At 39.8% G+C, this 25695-nt stretch overlaps 1 protein-coding gene across 1 annotated transcript; it reads left to right on the plus strand.

The window, feature by feature from the left end:
- Positions 1–1511: 1511 nt before the first annotated feature.
- HMGCR (3-hydroxy-3-methylglutaryl-CoA reductase) lies at positions 1512–23906 on the plus strand. Its single transcript, XM_047088008.1, has 20 exons — positions 1512–1578; positions 6749–6936; positions 7410–7521; positions 7798–7885; positions 9050–9134; positions 10013–10118; positions 12729–12835; positions 12942–13058; positions 13484–13644; positions 13765–14012; positions 14127–14305; positions 15316–15510; positions 16094–16252; positions 16377–16534; positions 18131–18236; positions 20259–20429; positions 20740–20880; positions 20965–21123; positions 21799–21953; positions 22099–23906. Exons 2-20 carry the CDS (start codon positions 6772–6774, stop codon positions 22151–22153), a joined length of 2667 nt encoding a protein of 888 aa, XP_046943964.1. The 5' UTR covers positions 1512–1578; positions 6749–6771; the 3' UTR covers positions 22154–23906.
- The last annotated feature ends 1789 nt before the right edge of the window (positions 23907–25695 follow it).

Genomic DNA, 25695 nt, shown 5'->3' on the forward strand with positions numbered 1-25695 from the left:
TGTGATTCAGATGCCAACTATGGCATGTTGCATATAATGGGCCACCCAAAAATATTTGGTAAAGAGATGTGAATAAAGGTCATATACTGAAGCAGTGGAGTGTAGAAGAACAAGCATAAGCTTTAGATGTGGGCTCCAATCCCATTTTTCCTAATTATTATCTGTGGTCTACAGTAAGTTGCTTAACTTTTTTTTTTTTTGTAAATGGAGATAATACCTATTTTACAAGGATTATGGAAACTTAGCAAGATGATAGTTTATTAAAGCTCCTACTGAGTGTATAGTATGTTCCAGGGACTGTGTTTTAAATATAGGACTTTAAAAATTCAGTGGATTATAATTCCTGTTTCTAAGAAATTTCCACATAATAAGACAAGTCACAGAATATTATGGAAATATGAGTGTTCAAAGTAGGGAGGAATGACATGTGCTTGAAGGTATCAGGAAAGGAGGTGGCACATGAAATGGTCCTTAAACGATAGGATTTCAACAATTAAAATGGGTAGGTATATCCAGATTAAATAAAGAGAACATAAGCAGAGAGGTATAAAGCAACCGAGTGTGACCGAAAAGAGGCCAGTTACTCTTGACTGAAACGTAGGGTTGATACAGGTAAGTGGGGAGAGATACACAAGAAATGTGGGGTGGGACCATATTTGTGGTGTCAGGTTCTTTAATCCAGTAGACAATGAGCAACTCCAGGGGGGCAGTCCTGTGGAATAACAGGATCGAAAGGTGCCTAAGAGTGGAGTTACACTATTTCATCTAAGAGATAATAAAGGCCTGCAGCGAGAGGAGGGCAGAGAGAATGCAGATGACACAGTTGAGGCATATTTCAGAACTGACAGTGGTGTGTGACCAGCGCTCCACACAGAAGCACTGTGCAGGGGCAGGGAGGGACCCCAGTGACTGGAGCTATTTACACAGATGGGTAAATCGCAGGAAGGTGCTGTTTTTAGATTTCCAATATGGGTCAGCTTGAGGTTTGGGCTGCATCTCGCTGCCACCTTCTCTTTTTTCAGCCTCATCTCCACTTCTTCCATCTCTCTATCCACTAAGTAATTGGGCTTTCTATCCTCAACCTGACCCTGCGTTTATTGTCACCCTCCAATTCTGCTTGTCACTGGTGTTTCCTATAGTACTCTCACAGCCGGGATGGCAACAGGTCAGGTTCTGGCTCGTAGGACACTCCACCCGCCAGATCCCCTATCGCCTTCGCCTGAGCACCTACCATGCTTGCGCCCCCAGGGCTCTTGGGCCAATAGGCAAGCCCTAGTTCTGGGACTCGACTAGCTATTGGTTGGCCGAGCCATGGTGAGAGATGGTGCGGTGCCTGTTGTCCGCAGCAGTGAGAGCTGTGGGAGGTTGTTAAGGCGACCGTTCATGACGTAGCGCCGTGAGGCCCAGCAGCCCCCAGATGATTGGCTAGACGATCGGACGATCCTCTCTCATTGGTCGCAGGCTCAGCCGGCTCCGAGTGTGCGTAAGCCGAAGGTTCCTTCCGCTTCGCGTCTCCTTTGACCGGAGACAGAAGGAGCGCCGGCGCCCCGGTTCGGTGACCTCTAGGGAGATCGGGAGGTGAGGCGGGCTGTGGCCCCGAAGTGGGGCGGGGGCGGAGGGGAAGCGGGATTAGGGCTGTGTTGATGGCGGTTCTCGGGCTCCGCCTGGCCCTGGAAAGGGGCAACCGGCAGCCCCTGCGGACCTGGCGGGAGCTGCAGTGGCGCCTTTGCGGGTGCGGGGGGCCTGGTCCCTGGGAGGTGTAAGGAGACGCCCTTGAGGCGCGGCTGAGCGGCGGCCGCACCGATGCCAGGGGGTGTCTGGGGCCCGGCTGGGCCTGAGGGGCGGGCGGCGGGCTGGCTTCTTCGTGGCTGCCGATGGTGACGGGGGGTCTGGCGGGGCGTAGCCGCGTTTGCCAGCCTAGTCCGAAGTAGTCGGTGTGGGCTACGCAGTCACTATCATCCGGGCGGAAAGGGTGCCAGATCGGGTGACCCCGGAGGCCCCTCGATCCAAGAAATGCTGGGAGTGTGTGTCATGTGTCCCGCCGGCAGCTCGCGGAGAGGCCTCGAGAAGGACTATCTGGTGCCGGCGTTCACGCCCAGGCGCTGCTGTTCGTCAGCACCTTTGTTTAAAGTGCTGGGAAAGATTTCTGTAAATGCTGCTGACTAACACAGAGCCATGGAAGAACCGTGCATCTGTAGAGATGTGTCTGGTCATTTACAGGAGCCACGAGTTGAGAGAATACGGAGCCCAATGTAGGGATTTGCCCAAGGACTTAAAGGATTCCTCCTCCTTCTTTTTAAAGTTTATTTTGAAGGAGAGAGAGTGCGAGTGGGGTAGGGGCAGAGGGAGAGAGAGAGCGGGGAGAGAGAATCCCAGTCTTTGCCCTGTCATCGCAGAGCCCAATGTGGGTCTGGAATTAACGAACCGTGAGATCATGACCTGAGTGGAAACCAAGGGTTGGAAGCTTAACCGACTCACCCACCCAGGCGCCCCAAGGATTCTTCTTTTTCTATTCACCTTTCCCCCCTCTTCTCCCTCCTCATTTTTCTTTTTCGTAAGGGGCTTGAGTCTCCTTGGTGCTCATGTAATTGAGTCCAAACCTTGTAGATTTTCTGGAATTATTTGGTTTGGATTAGGAATATAGGTTTCAATATAGAATAGGCAATTTCTGCGGTGAGAGACGGCTGATGTACTCCATCTTAAATGGTCATTTGAAATATTTCATGGCTTGGTTGAGGACATGCCACCTTGGACTTCGTCGTGAAAAGTTATAGGAAACATTTTTTTCTGGGCCGTACTAAATAATCATGCATAATTTCAGCATCTCAATGTGGAGGATGTATTTTTTTGCGTGCGAATATATTTTACTTTTCATGCAATGAAAGTCGTTTTCTGATTTAGAGGTAATCTAGCAAAAGCCTGTAGTGTACTTTGGGATCGACTGTTTTTTGAGGTCCCGCTTTGTTGTGTTTTTCTACGATTTGTGATGAACTTGGCAGTAAGTACAAATGGAATTTAGTAACATGAAGGTTAAGAAACTGCAAAGATTAATCATTAATATATGAAAACTTGGGTGTGGCGTGAGCATTTCATGATGAAGTGTGTATGTGTGTGCACACCCTCTTTTTGTTCTTGTATGATCTCCTTTTTAAACCGTGGATGGATAACTACATGTGTATCAGTATCTATTTAGGTTTGACCCATATAAAATTGCAGATATTTGAAATTTGACTTTTTTTTAAACCTACACAAGTAGCAGTTTCAGATGGCTCCACATAATACTTGTGTTTGTTAAACAACTTTGGAGCTCTAGCTTAGTAACTGAATAGAGATGTGACTCATAAAAGCATGTAAGAGAGTTGAATGTAGAATCCTCGTTTCCTGATTTCCAGTACTGTATATATACAGTATATATATACTACATATATACATGTACATAGTCCATATGTATATACATATATATATGTATGTATATGTATATGTATATATGTATGTATATGTATATATATATTTATTTATTTATTTATTTACTAGAATACTAGTTTGAGCCGCAGAATGCTAAATCCTTTTGGAACTAAAAATGACTCAGTATAAGACATGGTTCTTGCCTTCAAAGAGTCAGAATGTACACAGCAGTTACTTTGAGAGCCGTGTAAGATGGTGTATAGTCAGATGCTGGAATGTGTGGCACAGGAGGAGTGTAGGGTGGGAGGAAAGAATTAGAGTCAGAGGCCAAAGCATCCTTTTCTACAGTTGGCCGTGGTAGGTGGTTTCTTTGGTGCATTGGATTGGAGTTTGATGATTCCATTGAATTTAAATGGTCTCTTCTTTTGAAGAATCTGTGAAATGTTTGGGGAATACTTCATTGTGCATAGGCAAGGTATACATTGCCTATTTAACTGTTTTTTTTTTTTTTAAGTAAAACTTATTTTTGTTGCTGCATGGCCTATATAGTGTCCATTGAATTCTCATGGGCTGTCCTGTAGCCTGCTTATGACACTTGCAACTGCTGATGAAGGTGGCATTTAACTACTTTGCATAATCACCAGGAAATGGGGAGGATGCCCGTGAGAAATGAGATGGTGTATAATTATATGGTTACTTTTGACACACCTTGTACATTTGATTACTGAGTTTGTATTTCCAAATAGGTGAGATTCTCTGTGTTTGGGGCTGGTTCACAGGATCATGTGTAATTTTTTCCCTGAATGTTGCAAAGATGACTTTACCTAGGAAAGAAATGTCCCAGTATTGAAAATGCTACCATGAAATCTTTTTAAGGGGCAACATGATGTACCTAATATATAATTGTGGGTTAATGATGCTAAACCAATTTGTGATCGAATTGGGGTGGTTTTCTGCTAGCAGCTCAGATTTTAATTCAACAGAATTAACTTTTTAATAGTGAAGGATACATTGACTTAATACGGAATAATCTAAGTTGAGAGTGTTTTGGCGGGGAGAGAGTGTTGGAAATTATTTTGACGTAGTGTTGAAATGTATTTTTAGTTGATTCATTTTCTGGAACATTGATGCTTGTTGATCCTTTAGACCAGCTTGCAGAGTTTTTGTTTTTTGCTAGAAGGATGTTATGTGATAGAAAACTGTCCTGAAAATCTAGGCTCTTAGAAGGCTTTTGGTGTAATGAAGTAGGATGCAAATCTATGATTATTACTCTCCAGTGCTTTAAGTCCAAGTCCCTGCTCATTTAATAGAAACTCTTTTTGTTAATTGTTCATTTTCAAAAGCAGTGTATAGACTATAGCCTCTCTTCCCTACTCCATTCCGCTTTCATATGTTCCCAGAATTCTCTGCTTCAGCCCTTAACTGGGGTGGCGGGGTGGGAAGGGGAGGGCTAGCAGGTGGGCAGTTATATCTGTACCTTGTTGACTTATATTCATTTTTAGGTCTATTTCAAGATGTGTCAATAAAATGCATGCTACTCTAGTTTATGAGTTTATTTTCAATTAAGCAGGTATTTGTTGAGCAACCGCTGTATGTGGATGCAAGGTGCTGGAGGATAAAATGCGGAACAAGACTCAGGGAGGAAGTTTGAAAAAGCATGAATAAACGCAGGCAGATGCATGCCGCATTTGTAGATCTTAGTGACTGCCAACCTTTTAAAATTGAGACCCCCAGGAAGACATGGGAAGCCACTACACACACTCCTATATGTATAGTTTCAGAAACCCTAAACTTTTAAGACATAATACCTAACCCATGCTACATGTTTACCTACAGCTGTTTTTTCTATTTTATTAAAAAATGTTCTGATTCGCAAAACTGATTTCATGATTTAATTGATCCAATGAAAGGTGGTTGCCTGCAGTCAGAAAGCCAGCTGCCCAGCTGGTGGCTGGAGCAGCTGAAATGGAGAGAATATAGAGTGACACAGTGGGAGATGACATTCAGTAATTACTTTGGTTCCTGAAAACTACTCTTATTTTCTGTCCCTTAGTCCTTAAGGTAGCATATTTAACTTTCTTCTTCTTCATTTGTTGCCATTTAATTTACTGTCTTCAATAAATGAGTCATTTTCTTAGCTGTTACTGTAAACATGAGATTCCTTTGAATTCTTGCTAGTGTGTCAACCAGTAGCCTTACTTTAAAAATCTTAATTTGAAATAGATTTTTATGGGTAATGAAATACGCTTTATTGTAAGCATTAATTTTAGTCTAAGACGTTTTACAAGTTCCTGTATTATAGGAGACCAGTGACTATCAGATTTTTTAAAAATCACAGTATCGTCGGGGCGCCTGGGTGGCGCAGTCGGTTAAGCGTCCGACTTCAGCCAGGTCACGATCTCGCGGTCCGTGAGTTCGAGCCCCGCGTCGGGCTCTGGGCTGATGGCTCAGAGCCTGGAGCCTGTTTCCGATTCTGTGTCTCCCTCTCTCTCTGCCCCTCCCCCGTTCATGCTCTGTCTCTCTCTGTCCCAAAAATAAATAAATGTTGAAAAAAAAAAATTTAAAAAAAAAAATCACAGTATCGGAATGAACAGAGTTGGCCAGCAAGCATGGGGAAGTTTAGTCATGGTATTCGTTAGATCAGAATTACCTGTATGTTCTATTGGGAATTTTTGAATGTTACAGACATCTACTTTGGCCAGCCATCCTCTTCTTCTGTTACTGTTCTAGCATTTTATTAGCTGTAAAAATGGAAAAAGACTTTTTCTGGTGACAGCAACAGTAGGAAGTTTTATTAAACATCATTTTGCCACTAACAGTATGCCATGTTTTGAATGGAATGGAAGACTGTAATGGTTCTCTGCCTTCGAGGACAGGCAACAAGTAGATTGGTATTTGCCTTTTGTGTAATTGGAATACGGAGAATGAAGAGGGTGCTAATGCGCATTTTATGTCAGGGAAATTAGAAAACGAATGTGAACAGTTGTTTTTTACTTTTTTTTTTCTGTCTCATTGCTCTCCTCCTTAGCTCAGATAATATTGTGGCCTGAGATATTTATTTGGTTTCCTCATAAAAGCTTGAATTCTACAAATTGTAAGAAATAGCTGTTTTTAAGTTGGTTGCTAATAGAAGAATATTTAAGTGTTATGAGTAAAAAATATCAAAGTCCTCATTTTAATTTTATAATTATTTTCCAGCATTAATAAGGAACACTATCAAATAGTATTATTCATATGTATAAGACAGTGTGCCTACAAAAGCAGAGTTTACAATGCAGAATCTTCTTTTCCTAAAAATACAGTGAAATGTGTACTAAGTGTTCACACTTGATATTCCTTCCAGGATCCAAGGATTCTGTAGCTACAATGTTGTCAAGACTTTTCCGAATGCATGGCCTTTTTGTGGCCTCCCATCCCTGGGAAGTCATAGTGGGGACGGTGACACTGACCATCTGTATGATGTCCATGAACATGTTTACTGGTAACGATAAGATCTGTGGTTGGAATTATGAGTGTCCCAAGTTTGAAGAGGTTTGTGAAATTAATTTGATACTGACTAAATTACACTTTCAGTTTCTAAAGAGCATTTCCTCTTAAGAGATCATATAATCAAAAAAGTTCCAAGTAAAATTTTTATCTTAGTGTTCATGAACTTATCTCAAATTTCCATTTACTTACAGTGTTTGGAAACACACTGGAAATAACGTTTCTTCATGCCTTTTCTGCATAAGATGAGTGTAATTGACTTTACTTGAGAAAATAATAGCTTAAAGTGATTAACGGAGAAAAATGATGGGCTTTAAACAGTGGATCGTTGAAAAACTGTATTTAATTTTTGATATACATATTTAATATTTTTTATTTGACTTGTATTGTGCCTGTATTTATATTATTGTGACAAATATATAAACTAATGATGCATACAAAATAAAAATTCTTACATATCGTTGCTTGTTTTAAAAAGTAAAACTGTTGGGATTTTTTTTTCTTGTGTCTTCCAACAGGATGTTTTAAGCAGTGACATCATAATTCTGACGATAACACGATGCATAGCGATCCTGTATATTTACTTCCAGTTCCAGAATTTACGTCAACTTGGATCAAAATATATTTTGGGTAATCATTTTATACATTCAACTTCTTTGTGCTATCAAATTTTTGTTTTGCTATAGAAATACATGTTTTTGTTCAAATCCTGTATATGGAAACCTGTATATTGCTTAAAGTGCTGCCGCATAAATTCAGTGGTTTCCTTATTGGGAATAAATATTCTGATAGTTGAGATCTTAATAATCTGGAGAATATAATATTTCTTTCAGAATATTGTATGGGATTATGTTATTTTTATAATAAAGGATGATTTTTTTCTCAGTTTGAGTTTTGTCATTTTAGGTATTGCTGGCCTCTTCACGATTTTCTCAAGTTTCGTATTCAGTACGGTTGTCATTCATTTCTTGGATAAAGAATTGACAGGCTTGAAGTAAGTATTCAAAGCATAAATATACTTTTTTTTCCAAGAAACAATGTTAACAATTTTTCTTCTCTAAGTTATAAAGTATTATATACATTTTCAAAAATTTATAGAAAATATGGGGAAAATTTTCATGTAGTCATTTAGCTAATGATAATACCTTTTGGTATTTATCCTTTCCTACCTGTTTTTACACTTAAACAAAAATTCTGAGATCACACTGTATATATTGCTTTGTAACTTCTTTATGCCTAATGATAGTTTATCAACATCTTTGCTTGCCCTTAGTACTAAACTAAATTATTTCTGAGGAGTTTCTCGTATCCCCCTATGTGAATATATTGTAGGTCATTTACTAAACCCTCTAGGATTCGATTCTTAGTTTATTTAATTTCCTCTATTAATAACACTATGGTGAATGTCTTTGTGGATAAATTTGTGTTCATATTTATTTTCAGAATATATTCCTAGGTGTGAGACAGTGGCTGTGTAAATTTTTAGGGCTTTTGAGTGCTATTATTGCCAACTTTCTCTCCAGAAAGCTTGTTAAGTTTATCCTCCCACAAGTAGTGACCAAGTAAAAGAAATTACATGCATTTCACTTCTTTTCCCCATGTGAATTCAAGGAAACATTTTTTACCTAGGATGTTATTTTGCTATAAAATTATCAAAAGGTGTTTCTATGAAAATATATTGACATTTTTAACTTTACAAATAGTTTTTAATTTTGTTTGTTTATTTATTTTGAGAGAGATGGGGGGCGGGGAGACAGAGAGAGAAGGAGAGAGAATCCCAAGCAGGCTATGTGCTGTCAGCACAGAGCCTGATGTGAGGTTTGATCCCACAAACTGAGAGATCATGACCTGAGCAAAAAGCAAGACTTGGATGCTTAACCAAATGAGCCACCCAGGCACCTCAACGTTACAAATAGTTTTAACAAATATTTTTGAGCAGTGAGTATGTTTAGCTTTGAGGATGTCACAGGGGAGTGAGTATAAGGTATACCTTATGGACTACAAAAAGGTACCTATACTAAAGAATCATACAGTGTATGGGGCAGGGGTTTTGTCTTAGAAAGCATTTTTTTTTTTTTTTTTTTTGTCTTAGAAAGCATTTTTAAGCTACATTTTTTCATCTGATGAATGTACTTGATCATCTTGATTTTTTTTGCAGTGAAGCTTTGCCCTTTTTCCTACTTTTGATTGACCTTTCCAGAGCAAGTGCACTAGCAAAGTTTGCCCTCAGTTCCAACTCACAGGTAAGTATTATTTTTAAGACACAGATGTCAATATTGTTCTTTTTTTCAGTTTGTTTACATTATTAGGGCAGATTAATAGCTTCTTCACAGTTGAAGATTCATGAATTGCCCACAGTTTTAATTGTCAGGTCTTAAGACTGGTCTTTTTGGGTACCTAATAACTCAGTTATAATTGCATAGCTTCTGGAATTTGGCATCTCCATTTTCCTATTTGAAGATTTCAGAAATTAAGGTAATAAGACTTTTGGATAAGTAAGAGTGTTCCCCAGTGAAACCTATCAGAGAATAGGACAGAATGTAATAGAAGAGAGTCTGAGGGTAGATTGATTTCTAAAATTTTGGCATTACCACTTGCATTTTTTTCCATTTAAAGTTTTATCTTGGTGTTCATTAGTCACTGTAAAGAACCTAACATTTTCAGTAATCTTGCATCAGAGTATCTGAGTATAAAGTAGCTTGCCATTCTGCCTTGATTATGTATTTGATAACTGTCTCGAATACTTGAACATGTTGACAAGAGTATGATTTAGGTTTCATAGTATTAAGGTCTTAAAAAATTTGCAATTAAGAACTGTCAATTGTAGCCAATATAAAATGTTGTAGGGTTTCATTATATGGTATTTAGATGGCAGGATTGACGCACCACCTCAAAGGAATCCTCCCAAGAAGTATCTCACTCGGTGGAAAGGGAAAGCAGGGCCCTGGATATGACTTTTTTTAATCCTTTGCACCTGCAATGCCTGTTAGTGGTATTATATTGTTTATTTTACTCTTTGTATAGCACATTCGCTTTTAACAGAGGCCTTAGGATGCTCTCTGACTTTTTCCAAAGTTATTTTGAACCTTACCCTCATTGATATGTACGGTCTGTGTTTTAGGATGAAGTGCGGGAAAATATCGCTCGTGGAATGGCAATTTTAGGTCCCACGTTCACCCTTGATGCCCTTGTAGAATGTCTTGTGATTGGAGTTGGAACCATGTCAGGTTTGTAAGAGATTTTTAATGTTTTTTAAACTAAGTTTGTAGATGAAGGGAAAAAAGAATGTCTGAGATTACATTGGTTATTCTTTTTTCTTAAAAAATTTTTTTTTGTTGTTTATTTTGAGAGAGAGAGACAGAGAAAGTGTGTGCATGCAAGTGGCAGAGGGTTAGAGAGAGAAGGGAGAGAGAATCCCAAGCAGGCTCTGAGTTGTCAGTGCAGAGCTTGACTTGGTGCTTGATCCCATGAACCATGAGATCATGACCTGAGCTGAATCCAAGAGTCGGAACTTAACTGACTGAGCCAGCCAGGTATCCCTGCATTGGTCATTCTTAAGTTCTGACTTTTAAAAGTGTAACATTATTCTTAAAAGGTTTTAACTGAATGAATGTGTGGATTTATCTGACCTTAATGTCTGACTGCTTTTGTGAAAACTTAGTAGCAGGTTAGTGATACTTAGTTTTCACGATTGCTACCTTCTGTTTCTGTACTCCACCCTTTTGCTGATTTTGTGGTGTTTATTTTTTTGCTTAGTTTTTAACCAAGATTGTATTCTACGCTTCATCTTAGCCAAAAGGCCGAGAAGCAATAACCAGGATTGTATTCTAAGGCTCATCTGGGGCACCTTCCAGTGCACCTGCCCAGACTAAGTTAGTGATTTGGTTCCTTGTGGGTTTTGTTTTTGTTGGTTTTTTGTTTTTTGTTTTTTGTTTTTTTGGTTCTTTGTGTTTTTATTGTCCTGTAGGAGACAGTGCAAGCGTCAGAAGTGGGCCAGATGTAAGTTAGGTCCACCTAATAGGCTGGTTGGCAAGATTTAATCAGATGGTATGCAGTACATCTTACCGAGTACCTAGCATTGATCTCAACACGTTTCTTAATCCTTAATTAGATAGTAGAGAATTAGATGTTAAATATCAAACACAGGACGGAAGTTGTGGCCTGGCCTGGCCTGGAAATTTGCCAGAGTGAATATATCATGCTGTTGTTGTGAAGATTTCCTAATCATTAAAACTAGACTTTATGGCTTCCTCAGGGAGCTACCCTTAGTAATGACAGTTGCAGCCTATTTCCTGGTGCCTGAGTGCCCTGGATAAGGGGCTTCATTCTTCACAGGTAAATTATCTAGCTTTTATGAACGCAGTTGGTTGTCGTTACTTTTTTAGTCGAGGGCTCATCACTTGGTAGTATGTTAAATACATGTTTCTTCTTTCTGAGGGTAAATTTATTATTTATTGTTTTTTAATCTGTCATTCAACATTTAGCAAGGAAGGTATTTTTAAAAAATGTTTTTTATTTGTTTTAAAAAAAATGTTTTTAATGTTTATTTTTATTTTTGAGAGAGAGAGACAGAGTGCGAGTGGGGGAGAGGCAGAGAGAGAGAGGGAGACACAGAACCCGAAGCGGGCTTCAGGTTCTGAGCTGTCAGCACAGAGTCCAATGTGGGGCCTGAACCCACAAGCCACGAGATCAACATCCGACTCTGGCTCAGGTCATGATCTCGCACCTTGTGGGTTTAGGCCCTGCGTTGGGCTCTGAGCTGACAGCTCAGAGCCGGGAGCCTTCTTTGGATTCTGTGTCTCCATCTCTCTGCTTCTCCTCTGCTCACACTCTGTCTCTCTCTAAAATAAATAAACAATAAAAACATTTTTTTAAAATAAAACAAAGAAGTACTTAAAAATACAATATGTGTTTTTGTTCTATTATTTAGTCATATGATCTGTTTAGAATTCAAAAATAAAATAGACTGTTGAGTTTTTTGTTATTCTAGTTAGCAGTTTTATAGGAAGAGGGAATGATTTTTTTATTTACATTTCAAAACATTTTTATATTTAATATGAGTGACATCAGAAATATGTGTTATATTCAAGTTTATTTGTAAAGTTGAGGGAATAGGATTTGGTAATCAAAGGTATTTTTCAGCTCTCTAATTCTGCTAACCTTCTGTTTGGGACATATACCACGTGATACCTTAAACATTTGTAATGGAACATTTGTTAATTTTGGATCTTGAGTTGCTTTTTGCATTATTTAATTTTTCAAACAGATCCATGAAATTCATCAAAATTATAAGAACAGCAATAGCCACGATAGAGGTTGTACTGAAATTAGAGTTCATTTAGTGGACATAAAGTATTTATTATGATACTGAATCCGGAATGGCATAACTGGCAGTATGTTTTACTTTAATCAAAAGTAAATCAAAGGTAAATCCACAGGTGAATTGCTTTTCTGGCAAAGAGTGGAATTGGATCCAGACTGTGGGAGGTTGACTCATCAGAGTAGCCTGGCCTTGTTAATCCCTATTTCAAAACTGATTGCTACCATTTGATAAAAGGGGATTATCATATGTAAATTAAATACAATGACTGTGCCTGGCATTGTGGTGTTGGAGATCTGGGAGGAGACAAGTTCTTTTCCCCGAGAGGGAGTTATTCCTGTTCTAATGCTTGGTATCACCTTGGAGTTCCTCATTTCTTTTTCCAGTAGATAGGAAAGAGCTTAATATACTAAAGTTTTCTTGTATTTGTCTACCTAGAGGAAAGGTCCCTGTGATGTATGTAGCATCAAAAATATAGGTACTTTACCAATTATACATTTAATTTTTCTCTAACCAGGGGTGCGTCAACTTGAGATTATGTGCTGCTTTGGCTGCATGTCAGTTCTTGCCAACTACTTTGTGTTCATGACTTTCTTCCCAGCTTGCGTTTCCTTGGTTTTAGAGGTAAGAGCTGTTCTTATGGCATTAGTAGAAGAGTAACGTTTCTCATCAAATCTGTTCACTTAAATAAAATCAGTACCTTCTAATGTAACACTGGTTTACTTTGTAGCTTTCTCGGGAAAGCCGTGAGGGTCGTCCGATTTGGCAGCTGAGCCATTTTGCTCGAGTTTTAGAAGAAGAAGAAAATAAGCCAAATCCTGTTACTCAGAGAGTTAAGATGATTATGGTAATTTCATAGTTTTCTTTTCCCTTCTGTATTTTCAGTTCCAGTGTTCCATATGTTCTGTTCATATGTTCTGCTTTTTGATTTTTTTCTCCTTCCTGTTATCTTTCTACATTTTTTGTCTCTTTCATTGATGTTCCTCTTTCTTTTTTTTCCTTGTCTCTCATTTCTTTGAGGCTCCTAGTGTCTCTCCCCTAAACAGATGTTTCAAATTCCTTTGCTTTATTTCTCTTTGCAAACCTGTTTTTTTGCAACGTTTTCAGTAGTTTAGTAGGCCACTACTTTAGTCCCAGAGCAAGTGCAGGGCTTTCTTTTCATGCTGAGGGGAGACCATGAAAGATGGTGCCTGGCTATCCAGTTGCTAAGGATGAGAAGTTTAGGTGGCATTGATATGCAGAGGACATATAATTTATAACATTTTATTTCAGTCTCTAGGCTTGGTTCTGGTTCATGCGCACAGTCGCTGGATAGCTGATCCTTCGCCCCAAAACAGTACGGCAGAAAATTCTAAGGTTTCTTTAGGATTGGATGAAAGTGTGTCCAAGAGAATTGAACCAAGTGTTTCCCTCTGGCAGTTTTATCTCTCTAAGTAAGTTACCTGAGACCTGCTTTGTTGTGTATTAATCATAGTAGTCTGGTTACTAAAAGTTTAGGTTGTACCATTTTAATTTCTGAGTAATAACTTTTTAATTTCCTTTCTTTTATTTAGAATGATCAGCATGGATATTGAACAAGTTATTACCCTTAGTTTAGCTCTCCTTCTGGCTGTCAAGTACATCTTCTTTGAACAAGCTGAGACAGAATCTACACTCTCATTAAAAAACCCTATCACATCTCCTGTAGTGACCCCCAAAAAAGTCCCAGATGATTGTTGTAGACGTGAACCTATACTGGTCAGAAATAGCCAGAAATTCCATGCAGTGGAGGAAGAGACCAGGATAAACAGAGAAAGAAAAGGTGATTTCTTGTCCTCTTTATTTTCCATTTTTCCAATACTGATTTGTTCAGAAGCTGAGTTCGTTTTAAAATGTATGTTCACTGTTGTGAGATTTCGTTTGGTTTCTTGAACAGTTGAGGTCATAAAACCCTTAGTGGCAGAAACTGACACCTCCAGCAGAGCTACATTTGTGGTTGGTAACTCTTCCTTACTTGATACTTCACTGGAACTAGAGGCACAGGAACCTGACATTGAACTTCCCATCGAGCCTCGGCCTAATGAAGAATGTCTACAGATACTTGGGAATGCAGAGGTGAGGAAAATAAAGTTAATTCAAGCTTTGTATCTTTTTGCTTTTTTTAAGAAAGGAAGGAAGGAAGTTCTCGCTACTGAGTACTTAATAAGTTCTGGGCACCGTGTTACATGGTTTGCAGGTAGTGGTCTTTTTTATTCCCCACAACTTTGTGAGATAGTTGGAATTACCTCCATTTTTCAGATGAGAAAGAGAAAGCTGAGGCTCCAGGAGGCGTATTTCCCAAAGTAATACATTATTTAGGAAATGGAAAAGCAGAGATCAAGAGTCCAAGATTTACTGACTCAAGAGACAGTGCTCTTTACCCTTTACTACCGTTTGCCAGAGAGATGAGCCACTACTCTATTCTCATGTGTGTTGGGGCCTAGAAAAGGTTTCATTCAAAAACGAGCTTCAAAGACAGAAGAAAAGTTTTTTGTTTTGTTTTCTTTTTGGTTTGCTTTTTAATAAGCTTCATGCTCACCAGATGCTTGTTTTCCTTTCTGACATCTGAGGGGGTATTCTGCCTACACGGCCGTAGGAGTTAATTCATGCTTTAGTGTGACTTTTTGTTCCATCCATATCTGCTTAATCATTCCTAATTTATGTGCACATGAGTGAGAGTAGCATCATGTTTGTTTTTCTTTCACTTTCCCTCATTGCTGTTAACATGTGTGCCAATTTTTGAACTGTTTTGCTGTATACAGAGTTACCAAAACTTAGAGGGTGGCCATCAGAATCTTAATTGTGGTTTTGTTTTGTTTTGTTTTTCTATGAACTTCCCTTGCAAAATTTGGTGTTTTGGTTTTACATTTGTTTAGGGCCACATTTTTATAGAGAATTTGCTTTCATTTTGATATTCTTATTTCCATTCAAATCATCTTTAGAACTCCAAAGTTCTTTGGGTTCTCCTCTACTGAGCATTGTTTGTATTAAATGGTGTATTTGTTATGAAGAATACGAAGTGCACTTCAAATTTTTTGTCATCCCCCTCCCACAACTCCTTCCCATTTTTTTTTTCATTTCTTTAGAAAGGTGCAAAATTCCTTAGTGATGCTGAGATCATCCAATTAGTTAATGCTAAGCATATCCCAGCTTACAAGTTGGAAACTCTGATGGAAACCCATGAACGAGGTGTATCTATTCGCCGACAGTTACTGTCCAGAAAACTTCCAGAGCCTTCTTCTCTCCAGTATCTACCTTACAGGAACTATAATTACTCCTTGGTATGTTTTCTTGATTTGAGAAAGTTTGCTTTTGTAGCTTTTTAGTCTTGTAGCTTTAGTCTTCAGCTTTTTAGTCTTTTTTTGTTTTTTAATTTTTTTTTAATGTTTATTTCTGAGAGAGGGAGAGAGAGCACAAGCAGGGGAGGGGCAGAGAGAGAGGGAGACAGAATTGGAAACGGGCTCCAGGCTCTGGGCTGTCAGCACAGAGCCCGACGCAGGGCTCGAACTCACAAACCGTGAGATCATGACCTGAGCCAAAGTCGGACGCTTAACCAACTGAGCCACCCAGGCGCCCCTGGTCTTTTTCTTGACTAGTCTTTTGTATGTACATAATTTTATAAAACATTTGTTTAATCACTTCACTGTAATTTTGTATTCTGCTTATGATTATAGGTCCTAGAAATTCAAAATATTTTTCCTGTTGTTTATAGTCATTGTCAATGACTTTTGTACTTTTAAATACTTACAAGGAGTAGATAAAAATGTTGAAAAATAAAGGGTTATGTTTGAAAACAGTTTTGGATGAGAAGGGCTGTGTATTTGTGATAGCAATTTTCACTCAGTACCTGACTTCCCCTTTTAGGTGATGGGAACTTGTTGTGAGAATGTTATTGGATATATGCCCATCCCTGTTGGGGTGGCAGGACCTCTGTGCTTGGATGGAAAAGAATACCAGGTGCCGATGGCGACAACAGAAGGTTGTCTTGTGGCCAGCACTAACAGAGGCTGCAGAGCAATAGGTGTAAGTAGGCATTTCTGTATTTGCCTGTTTTAAGATATGCACTAGGCCAGGCAATGAGAAGAGATCTGGGGCCAAGCAGAAGTGTTTTCAGGATTAACGTGCTTCCGTAACGTCCTCTGCATAGCTTGGTGGAGGTGCCAGCAGCCGAATCCTTGCAGATGGGATGACCCGTGGCCCAGTGGTCCGTCTCCCCCGTGCTTGTGACTCCGCAGAGGTGAAGGCCTGGCTGGAGACACCTGAAGGGTTCACAGTGATAAAGGAGGCTTTTGACAGTACCAGCAGGTGTGTGTGGGGTTTGTATATGCATTTATGTTTATTTCAGAGCTGGTGTCGTCATCTGTGATCGCTAAACATAACTGTCGACATACTGCCTGCTTTGGGTGATGTACCAAAATCTGAACTTTAAGTCCATTTATTCAAAATGAGTAATATTTATCCTTGGGGCAGAATGTTGGTCCAAATGAATACCTCCAGAGGAGTAAATAGGGAAAAATAGTATGATCTAGTAAGTTTGTGTGTTGGTTTTATAAGACTCAGGTTTTGTTTTTTGGGTTTTTGGTTTATTTAGTTTTTTGTTTTTTATTTTGTTTTTTTGATGTGTATTCATTTTTGAGAGAGAGAGAGACAGAGGGTGAGTCATTTTTGACAGAGAGAGAGAGAGAGAGACAGACAGAGGGTGAGCAGGGGAGGGGCAGAAAGAGAGGGAGACACAGAGTCCAAAGCAGGCTCCAGACTCTGACCTGTCAGCACAGGGCCTGATGCGGGGCTCAAATTCACTAGCCATGAGATCATGACCTGAGCTGAAGTTGGACGCTTACCAGATTGAGCCACCCAGGTACCCCTATTTTGGTTTTTCTGTTTCAGTTTTTTTTTTTTTAATTTTTTTTAACATTTATTTATTTATTTTTTTTTTATTTTTTTAAAAAAAATTTTTTTTTTTTCAATGTTTATTTATTTTTGGGACAGAGAGAGACAGAGCATGAACGGGGGAGGGGCAGAGAGAGAGGGAGACACAGAATCGGAAACAGGCTCCAGGCTCTGAGCCGTCAGCACAGAGCCCGACGCGGGGCTCGAACTCACGGACCGCGAGATCGTGACCTGGCTGAAGTCGGACGCTTAACCGACTGCGCCACCCAGGCGCCCCAACATTTATTTACTTTTGAGACAGAGAGAGACAGAGCATGAACGGGGGAGGGGTAGAGAGAGAGGGAGACACAGAATCGGAAGCAGGCTCCAGGCTCTGGGCCATCAGCCCAGAGCCTGACGCGGGGCTCGAACTCACGGACCGCAAGATCGTGACCTGAGCTGAAGTCGGACGCTCAACCGACTGAGCCACCCAGGCACCCCTGTTTCAGTTTTTATTTAAATGTTAGTAAGTTAACATATAGTTGTAATATTGGTTTCAGAAGTAGAATTCATTTTTTCATCACTTATAATACCCAAGGCTCATCACAAGTGCCCTCCTTAATGCCTACCCCCCACCCACTTCTCTCCATCAGCCCTCAGTTTGTTCTCTATCATGAAGAATCTCTAGGGATTCCTGGGTGGCTCAGTCAGTTAAGTGTCAACTCTGGATTTTGGCTCACGTCATGATCTCATGGCTTGTGAGATTGAGCCCGAGTCAGGCTCTGTGCCAAATAGCTGGAGTCTGCTTGGGACTCTCTCTCCCTCTCTCTCTGCCTCTCCCTGACTCGTGTGCACATGCACTGTCTCTCTCTTTCTCAAAACAAATAATAAACAGTAAAAAAGAAAAAGAATGAAACAGTTGAATTAGAAATCTCCATGAGTATTCTCTTATGTGTAAAATCAGCTAAAGTAGATTTTTAAGATAACTTGCATCTTCTTAACAAAATAAAAAACATTCACTTTTGTTTATAGATTTGCACGTTTACAGAAACTTCATATGAGTATGGCTGGTCGCAACCTTTATATCCGTTTCCAGTCCAGGTCAGGTGATGCCATGGGGATGAACATGATTTCAAAGGTGAGCCTAATAGACTATAATAGAGTTTGTAAGACTGAATTCCCCAGGGGAGGGGAACTGGGTGTCAGGGAGGTAAGAGTGGGGAGTAGACTCACTGTATATGTTCTCCTGTATTTTTGAATTTGGTGCCGTGTGCATATACTAATTCAAAGGGTTCATTGATGGAAAGATTTTTATTGAAAGCTAAATCTTGATTCATGTAACTTATCAGGCATTTATTGGCTCTGATATATTTTTGTATTTGATATGTTTAATTTAGATGGAGTATTATGCATGTTCTGGGCCTACTCAGAAGGGGTGGGAGGATTCTTGGGGTTACTGCTCCTTGGCTTTGTCCTATAAACTTTGAAAGCTCACCTCTTTTAGAGACCTCAAGTCTTGTATTTAAGAGGCCAAGTTCTTGTATGTAGTCCATTTATCTCCTTATAAGAATATTGTGTATGGTTTACATTTTATTCTACTGATGTTTTCTTATTTACAGATACTATTTTTTATTTACAAATATTCACAAATGTAAAATGTTAAAGTCAATTAGGTTAGCCAGATTTATTTTGTAGTTTAACCAGAGAGAGAAGAGGGGGTAATAATGACTAAAAACTTAAGTTTTAAAAGTTGCCAATAAATAGTATAGTGGTTCCTCAAAAAATTAAAAATAGAATTATGATCCAGCAATTCCACTTCTGGGTATTTACCCAAAAGAGTTGAAAACTAGGTTTCAGAGACTTATTTGTGCCCCTCTGTTCATAGCAGCAGCATTCATAGTAGCAGAGAGGTAGAAACAACCCAAGTGTTCATGGACAGATGAATGTATAAATAAAATGTTGTGTGTACATATAATGAGATATTATTAAACCCTAACAAAATAGGAAATTTTGACATGCTAAGTGAACCTTGAGGTTCACTTGCTAAGTTAAATAATCTGGCTAATAAAAAAGACAAATACTATGCGAATTCACACTTGCGAAGTACCTAGATTAGTTAAATTCATAGAGACAGAAAGTGGAAGGGTAGTTGCCAGGGGCTGAGGAGAAAGGGAAATAGGGAGTTGTTTAATGGGTTTGGAGTTTCAATTTTGCAAGACAAAAGAGTTCTGGAGATTGGCTGTACCGACAGTGTGAATGGACTTAACCCTGATGAACTGTACACTTGAAAATAGTTAAGATGGTAACTTCTATGTTATATGTATTTTACCATAGTTGAAACAGTTTTTTTAATTGCCAGTTAGTATGTTGGGCTACTGAGATATGGGTTGTTAACTGAATTTCACTTAATTAGAAGTCTTGTTTACAGTTTTGTAAGGTAAATCCCAATGACTTCCCATTAACGACAGGATTTACTTTTATGTCTGACTTCTCTTTGCAGACTTGCTAACTTGGGTTTTTAGGTAACAATTTAATAACTAGAAGAGAGAATTTATTACTTGTTGATCATGGGTTGAGTTACTACCAGTGACATGATGATGAGTATTATATTTTCACTGAATATTTTTTAATTCATTTTTTAATTTTACTATTCTCATTATTTCCCATCTACATCCTGTTCACCCGTGACTATGAAGAACTTTGTTTTCATTCTTAGAAGGAAACATAGGAGTCTTATTTCTTTTCTTTTAATGTTTATTTATTTTTGAGAGAGAGAGACACACACACATAGTGTAAGCAGGGGAAGAGCCGAGAGAGAGGGAGACACAGAATCTGAAGCAGGCCCCAGGCTCTGAGCTGTCAGTACAGAGCCTGACGCAGGGCTCAAACTTACAAGAGGTAGATCATGACCTGAGCCAAAGTCGGACACTTAATCCACTGAGCCACCCAGGCGCCCCCATAGGAGTCTATTTCTGACTGAGAAGTTAGTCACTGTGATGGTTAATGAAACTATTATTTTATGCTCACTTCCTTTGAAGTATATTATATTTAGAAATATTGTAGTTAATTGTGTTTATAAGTATTAGTATTACTAGATAAAAATAAAGCCTCTGATCTATCAATAGCTTTGTACATTTTAATTTTGTTGTGTTGTTGACAGGGCACAGAGAAGGCACTTTCGAAACTTCATGAGTATTTCCCTGAAATGCAGATTCTAGCAGTCAGCGGTAACTATTGTACTGACAAGAAACCTGCAGCTATAAATTGGATAGAGGGAAGAGGGAAGTCTGTGGTTTGTGAAGCTGTCATTCCAGCCAAGGTTGTCAGAGAAGTGAGTGATTGGATGATCATTTTATTTTGTAAATTGGTTTAAAAATTGGGAAAGGAATATTAACATTCTAAGTGAAGTTTAACATATGGACGGACGTGTTGTGTTAAAGATGACTGTGGGATCACATCTTGCCCACCTGTGTATGGTATTCACAGGAACAAGCTTTACTGATACTCTTCACTGAGGACAAGGCCTCCGTGGGGCCGTATCTAAACTCTGTTGGTTTCCGGAGGACAGAAAGATAGAGCTGGGTAACATGCCCTGAGTCTTCTGGGAGAACATGTAAAATGTGCACAACTCTGTTTGCTAGGTATTAAAGACGACTACGGAAGCTATGATTGAGGTCAACATTAATAAGAATCTGGTGGGCTCTGCCATGGCCGGGAGCATTGGAGGTTACAACGCCCATGCGGCGAACATCGTAACCGCCATCTACATTGCCTGTGGACAGGTGAGGGCTCCAGCCTCTCCTTCTCTTGTCTTGGGTTGTTCTAAGTTGAGAGAAGTTTTATACTTCTCCTTTTTATTTTTTCAGGATCCAGCACAGAATGTTGGTAGTTCAAACTGTATTACTTTGATGGAAGCAAGCGGCCCCACGAATGAAGATCTGTATATCAGCTGCACCATGCCGTCTATAGAAATAGGAACTGTGGGCGGTGGGACCAACCTGCTCCCTCAGCAAGCTTGTTTGCAGGTATGACACCTCAGCCCCAAAGCCTGGTGACCTCAGGCCAGTTCTGACTTGCTGGGATTCTCTGTTTCTGCCTGACATCCCATGTCATTCAGCTGTATTTTAGCTGGTCTTGTCATTCTTTTGCTTCTCACCAGCCTAACCCATTGTGTCGAAGCAAGCATGTTGAGACGTGTGCTTAGTAAATGAGAAGGTAGATTAAGAGAGTAAATGAATGTTCATCTATTCTGATTAAGTGCCCTGCAGACCAGGCTGTGGATGTTATGTTAACTATGGTGCATGTTATTGTGAGTACTGGCTGTCAAATCTTGGAGATTGTATACTTCTGGAATCCGTTCTATTCTTTTTTTTTTTTTTTTTTTTTTTCAACGTTTATTTTTGGGACAGAGAGAGACAGAGCATGAACGGGGGAGGGTCACAGAGAGAGGGAGACACAGAATCGGAAACAGGCTCCAGGCTCTGAGCCATCAGCCCAGAGCCTGACGCGGGGCTCGAACTCCCGGACCGTGAGATCGTGACCTGGCTGAAGTCGGACGCTTAACCGACTGCGCCACCCAGGCGCCCCGAATCCGTTCTATTCTTAACGCCATTGTAGTTGCCCTTATTTTAGCTGACAGAGAAGGAAGTTGTTGCCATGAGTTTAAGGGCGAGTCCCGCTGTGTTTCTCCCTGGCTGCAGATGCTAGGTGTTCAAGGAGCATGCAAAGACAACCCTGGGGAAAATGCCCGGCAGCTTGCCAGGATCGTGTGCGGTACAGTAATGGCCGGGGAATTGTCACTGATGGCAGCGTTGGCAGCCGGACATCTTGTCAAAAGTCACATGATTCACAACAGGTAAGACTTACAGATTTACTTAACATGTTTTCCTGTACTTAAAAATGCAGTACAAAAAACCTACTACTCACAGACAATAGTCCTAACTTAAAATTCTGCATTCGTGATATTTTATATATTCCTGCTTTGTCTTTTTCTGCCATAGGTCAAAGATAAATTTACAAGACCTCCAAGGAACTGGCACTAAGAACTCTGCTTGAATAGTCTGACAGATCTGAACTGAAACACGGGCATTGGGTTCTAAAGGACTAACATAAAATCTGTGAATTAAAAAGCTCAGTGCGGTGTTATGTTGAGGATGAATAGACATGATCTGTGAGGTGACTGCTTGGTGTTTGGCTCTTTCAGGGATCCTTCTTTCCATGCAGATTTCTCGGATCCGAAAATAGTATAGTGCTTTGTGTGCTGTGCTCTCTGGAAGGAAAGATCTCAACATGGATATCATGCTCTGAATATCACAGATTGTAACCTACAGCTCACTTCTGAAAGAGAATACGAGATGGAAACAAGTGTTTTCTTTTGATGAAATCCATGGAATTCGTGGTGATCAGTGTGAGATTGACCCTTCTCTCCATCCTCTCCTCCCTCCTGGTTGAAAATGGAGTTTTAAATTATACTGTAGCTGACAAACTGATTTCATAATTAATTTATTGAGTCTGGGTTATAGAACTTAAATAAGAGCTAAGTTTATTTTTTGTAAACTAGTAATTCATTTGGTGCTGGTCTCTTTTGATTTCTTTTTGGGTAGCCATTGTGATTCTTCAGAAGGGGGCCTACTTTCTTCAAGGGAAGAATTACTCTTATTCCCAAACTACTGAATAATGTGCCAAGCAGTGCTAATAGTTCTCTGTCAAGAAAACAAATCACTGCATTCATCTCTGTAGGCTATTTGTTCAGAGAGGCCTCTTGTCTAAATATAAATGTCTGTCTAGATTGCTATAACATTTCTTGTAGTGTGAGACTTTAAGAAACAAGAGTTTTGCACTCTTTAAACATACGAGAGCTCTTAATATTGCTTAGACAAAGGGGACTCTCTTTATCAAGAACGTACAAGTCTGACCTCTCAGAGCTCAGAGGTTGGAAAACACAGGCTTGAAAAAAATGCCATTTCTCTAAGCCAACTTTAATTGCTTAAAAGACTTAAATTTATTTAGCTGAAAAATCTAGGTGGTTTTTTGTAAAGAACTGTATCAAATCTGTATATGTTGTAATAAAACTTCTTATGCTAGGAGTTTATTGAAAGTGTTCAAGAAATAAATAAAAATCAACTTGTGTACTGATAAGACACTCTAAGCTTGGGCCAGAAAACAGAGTTGTTTAATGTTGTCCAGGAAACCCTGGCTTGCCTTTCAAGCCCAGCGAAAGGGAAAGTCAGCTTTCAGAGCCAGTGAAGGTGCCACATGAATGGCCCTGGAGGAGCGTACTTTGTTCCTGTGGCCAGGAGGTTGGTGACCAAAACATTCACACAAGGCTCTTTGGATAGACCCATAAAGGCTCTTTGCTTCCTCAGGGGGTCAGCAGAGTTGTTGAATCTTAACGTTTTTTTAATGTACAAGTTTTGTATAAATAATAAAGAACTCCTTATTTTATATTACATCTAATGTTTCAAGTGTTGGTCTTGGAGAGAGAAGATGGACTCTGAAGGACATTCCAGTAATGCCGTGGCAGCATGGAGAGCCTCTGAGTGATTGTGTCTGCATTACTGTTGTGGAAGATTGACCTTTGCTGTTGTATGTAAAGTTTAAATTGCTTCCGTTGTGACTTGCAGCCAGTGACTTCTTATTTATCCAAACTTTTCATGGAAGTGGCAGTGAAAAGTGTGAGTCTTCATTCTGGTGACTGTAACCAATATTGTCTTGCTAAATGAATGTTTTGTACAATTACTAAATTGTATACATTTTGTTATACTTTTTTCCCAGTTCCAGTAAATTATGAAAAGGAGGTTAATATTGATTAGTGTAAGCAGTAACCTTTTTTTGTTTGGACTGACCGTTGGCCTGAGGCCTGAAAGCTTGAAAGGCAGGCCAGAGTGGTAACCTAAATACTCCCACTGGGTGTCCCATGACCATTTATTATTCTTCATCATATGCTCCAATTCCTACAGCATTAATGGCAGGCCAGTGTTGTATGTGCATTACATTACTTTCTTTATACTTAAGAGAGTTTGATTAGTTCAGATTGATCTCCCAGCTGGACCATTTTTGGATATTGGGAATGTGAGGGTTAGTTGAGAGGAATGGGGCATAAAGATTAGGCAGCCAAAACCAAATGGCCACTGTACATTTCAGCTGTATCAGCTGACTGGGGGAGTAGAGTTTAGCAAGGCTGAAGTTGGCCTCTTTCAAGGCTGATTGCCATTTACTTGGAATTGTTGATTGCCCTTCTGCTATAGTTGGAGGTGAAAGGGGAGTATGAATCATTTAAGAACCAAGGCCCAGATGCTAGAAAATCAGTTTGAATTTTTTTCCTGAAAATGACATGTGATCACTTGTAGGGTCAACCCCCTCCAGAGTGAAGCAGGCTGGACAGGTGACCGTGGAGAGTTTTCAATGCCCTTATCTACTGGGTGATGGATGAGCAGTGAGCTGCATGTGGCAGGACAGGATTTTTTCCTCCTCTTAGGAGAGGATAGAGAATTAAATTCAAAGGAACATTGTAAGAGGACACAGAACAGCAAAACACATCAAATACAAATCCACTGTGTGCAGAAGGTTGAAATAAGGGTGGCAAAGTCATTATAGAATTGTTTTGAAGACTAATATTTTTCAAAAACTATCTGTTACGGATAAGACTTGAATTTATTGATAATGAACTTTGCCCAGTCAGCAAAAATAATGGATAACCTCTACAATGGAAGTTGAGAGAGCATGGCAAATGATTTAGTTTACAATTACATTTGAACAGATTACCTTTTCATTGTGATGTGCATGGAACACGCCACCCTCTTGTTTTCCTTTCCTTCCTGAGCAAGTTTGATGGGGGGCATGGGTACTGGATTGTCACAGAACACGTGAACAGTTCTCAAGCAGCTGCTCCCTAAGGCCAATAGAAGAGCCCTGGGCTAACGGCTGGATTTAGGAGGTAGAGCATGAGAGTGTTCTCATCCAGTGCTTCTCCAACTTGAGTGTGCAGCACACTCACCTGGAGGACTTGTCCGTACAGAGTGCCGGGCCCCACCCCCGGAGTTTCTGATCCCCTTGGTCTGGGGTGGGGCCAGAACATGACAGTTACCTTGCAGCTGCTGCTGCTCTACCAGTCTTGGATTTCAGTATGAGGTACCTGGTATTCCTGTGAACGTGAGAGTGTTAGAATATTGTTTATTCAGAAGCACACGGTTGGAAAACACCTATGGAGAGACCAAGTGCCAGTCAGTAGGACTTAATTAGAATTAATCCTAGAGATTAATTAGTTAACAGAACAACCAACCAACTAGAATGGGTTATTTGGCTTTGGTGTCTCCCCTCCCACCTACCCTGTGACAACCCATCCCCCAACATTAAAGTCTCCACACCTGTAGTTTTAGCAGCCTATTCCCCTCACTGTCCTCATTATTCCCCTTGGTCCCTACTCTCTCTCCCAAAGGTCCCACATAAGAGTAGGGGGGACAAAAAAAAGGCAAACCTACTTTTAAAGAGGTTTGTATCTACCACTATCCATTCACTGGCCTCACTCACCTACCTTGTGGCCCCAAAATTTGAAGCCTCGCCTCACCCTCCTTGTAACCCAAGTTTGACTCTTGTAG

Source organism: Lynx rufus, unplaced genomic scaffold (assembly GCF_022079265.1).
Source record: "Lynx rufus isolate CCGP_SWC_20201006 ecotype Redwood Valley unplaced genomic scaffold, mLynRuf1.p SCAF_1, whole genome shotgun sequence".
NCBI classification, from domain to species: Eukaryota; Metazoa; Chordata; class Mammalia; order Carnivora; family Felidae; genus Lynx; species Lynx rufus.

What these genes read in the sequence shown, in the direction of transcription:
- HMGCR (XM_047088008.1), top strand. Translation starts at nt 6,772, where the DNA reads ATGTTGTCAAGACTTTTCCGAATGCATGGCCTTTTTGTGGCCTCCCAT. An exon ending in AAAGAATTGACAGGCTTGAA is followed by an intron (nt 7,886 to 9,049) that starts GTAAGTATTCAA and finishes TTTTTTTTGCAG; the next exon opens with TGAAGCTTTGCCCTTTTTCC. An exon ending in GGATGAACATGATTTCAAAG is followed by an intron (nt 18,237 to 20,258) that starts GTGAGCCTAATA and finishes TGTTGTTGACAG; the next exon opens with GGCACAGAGAAGGCACTTTC.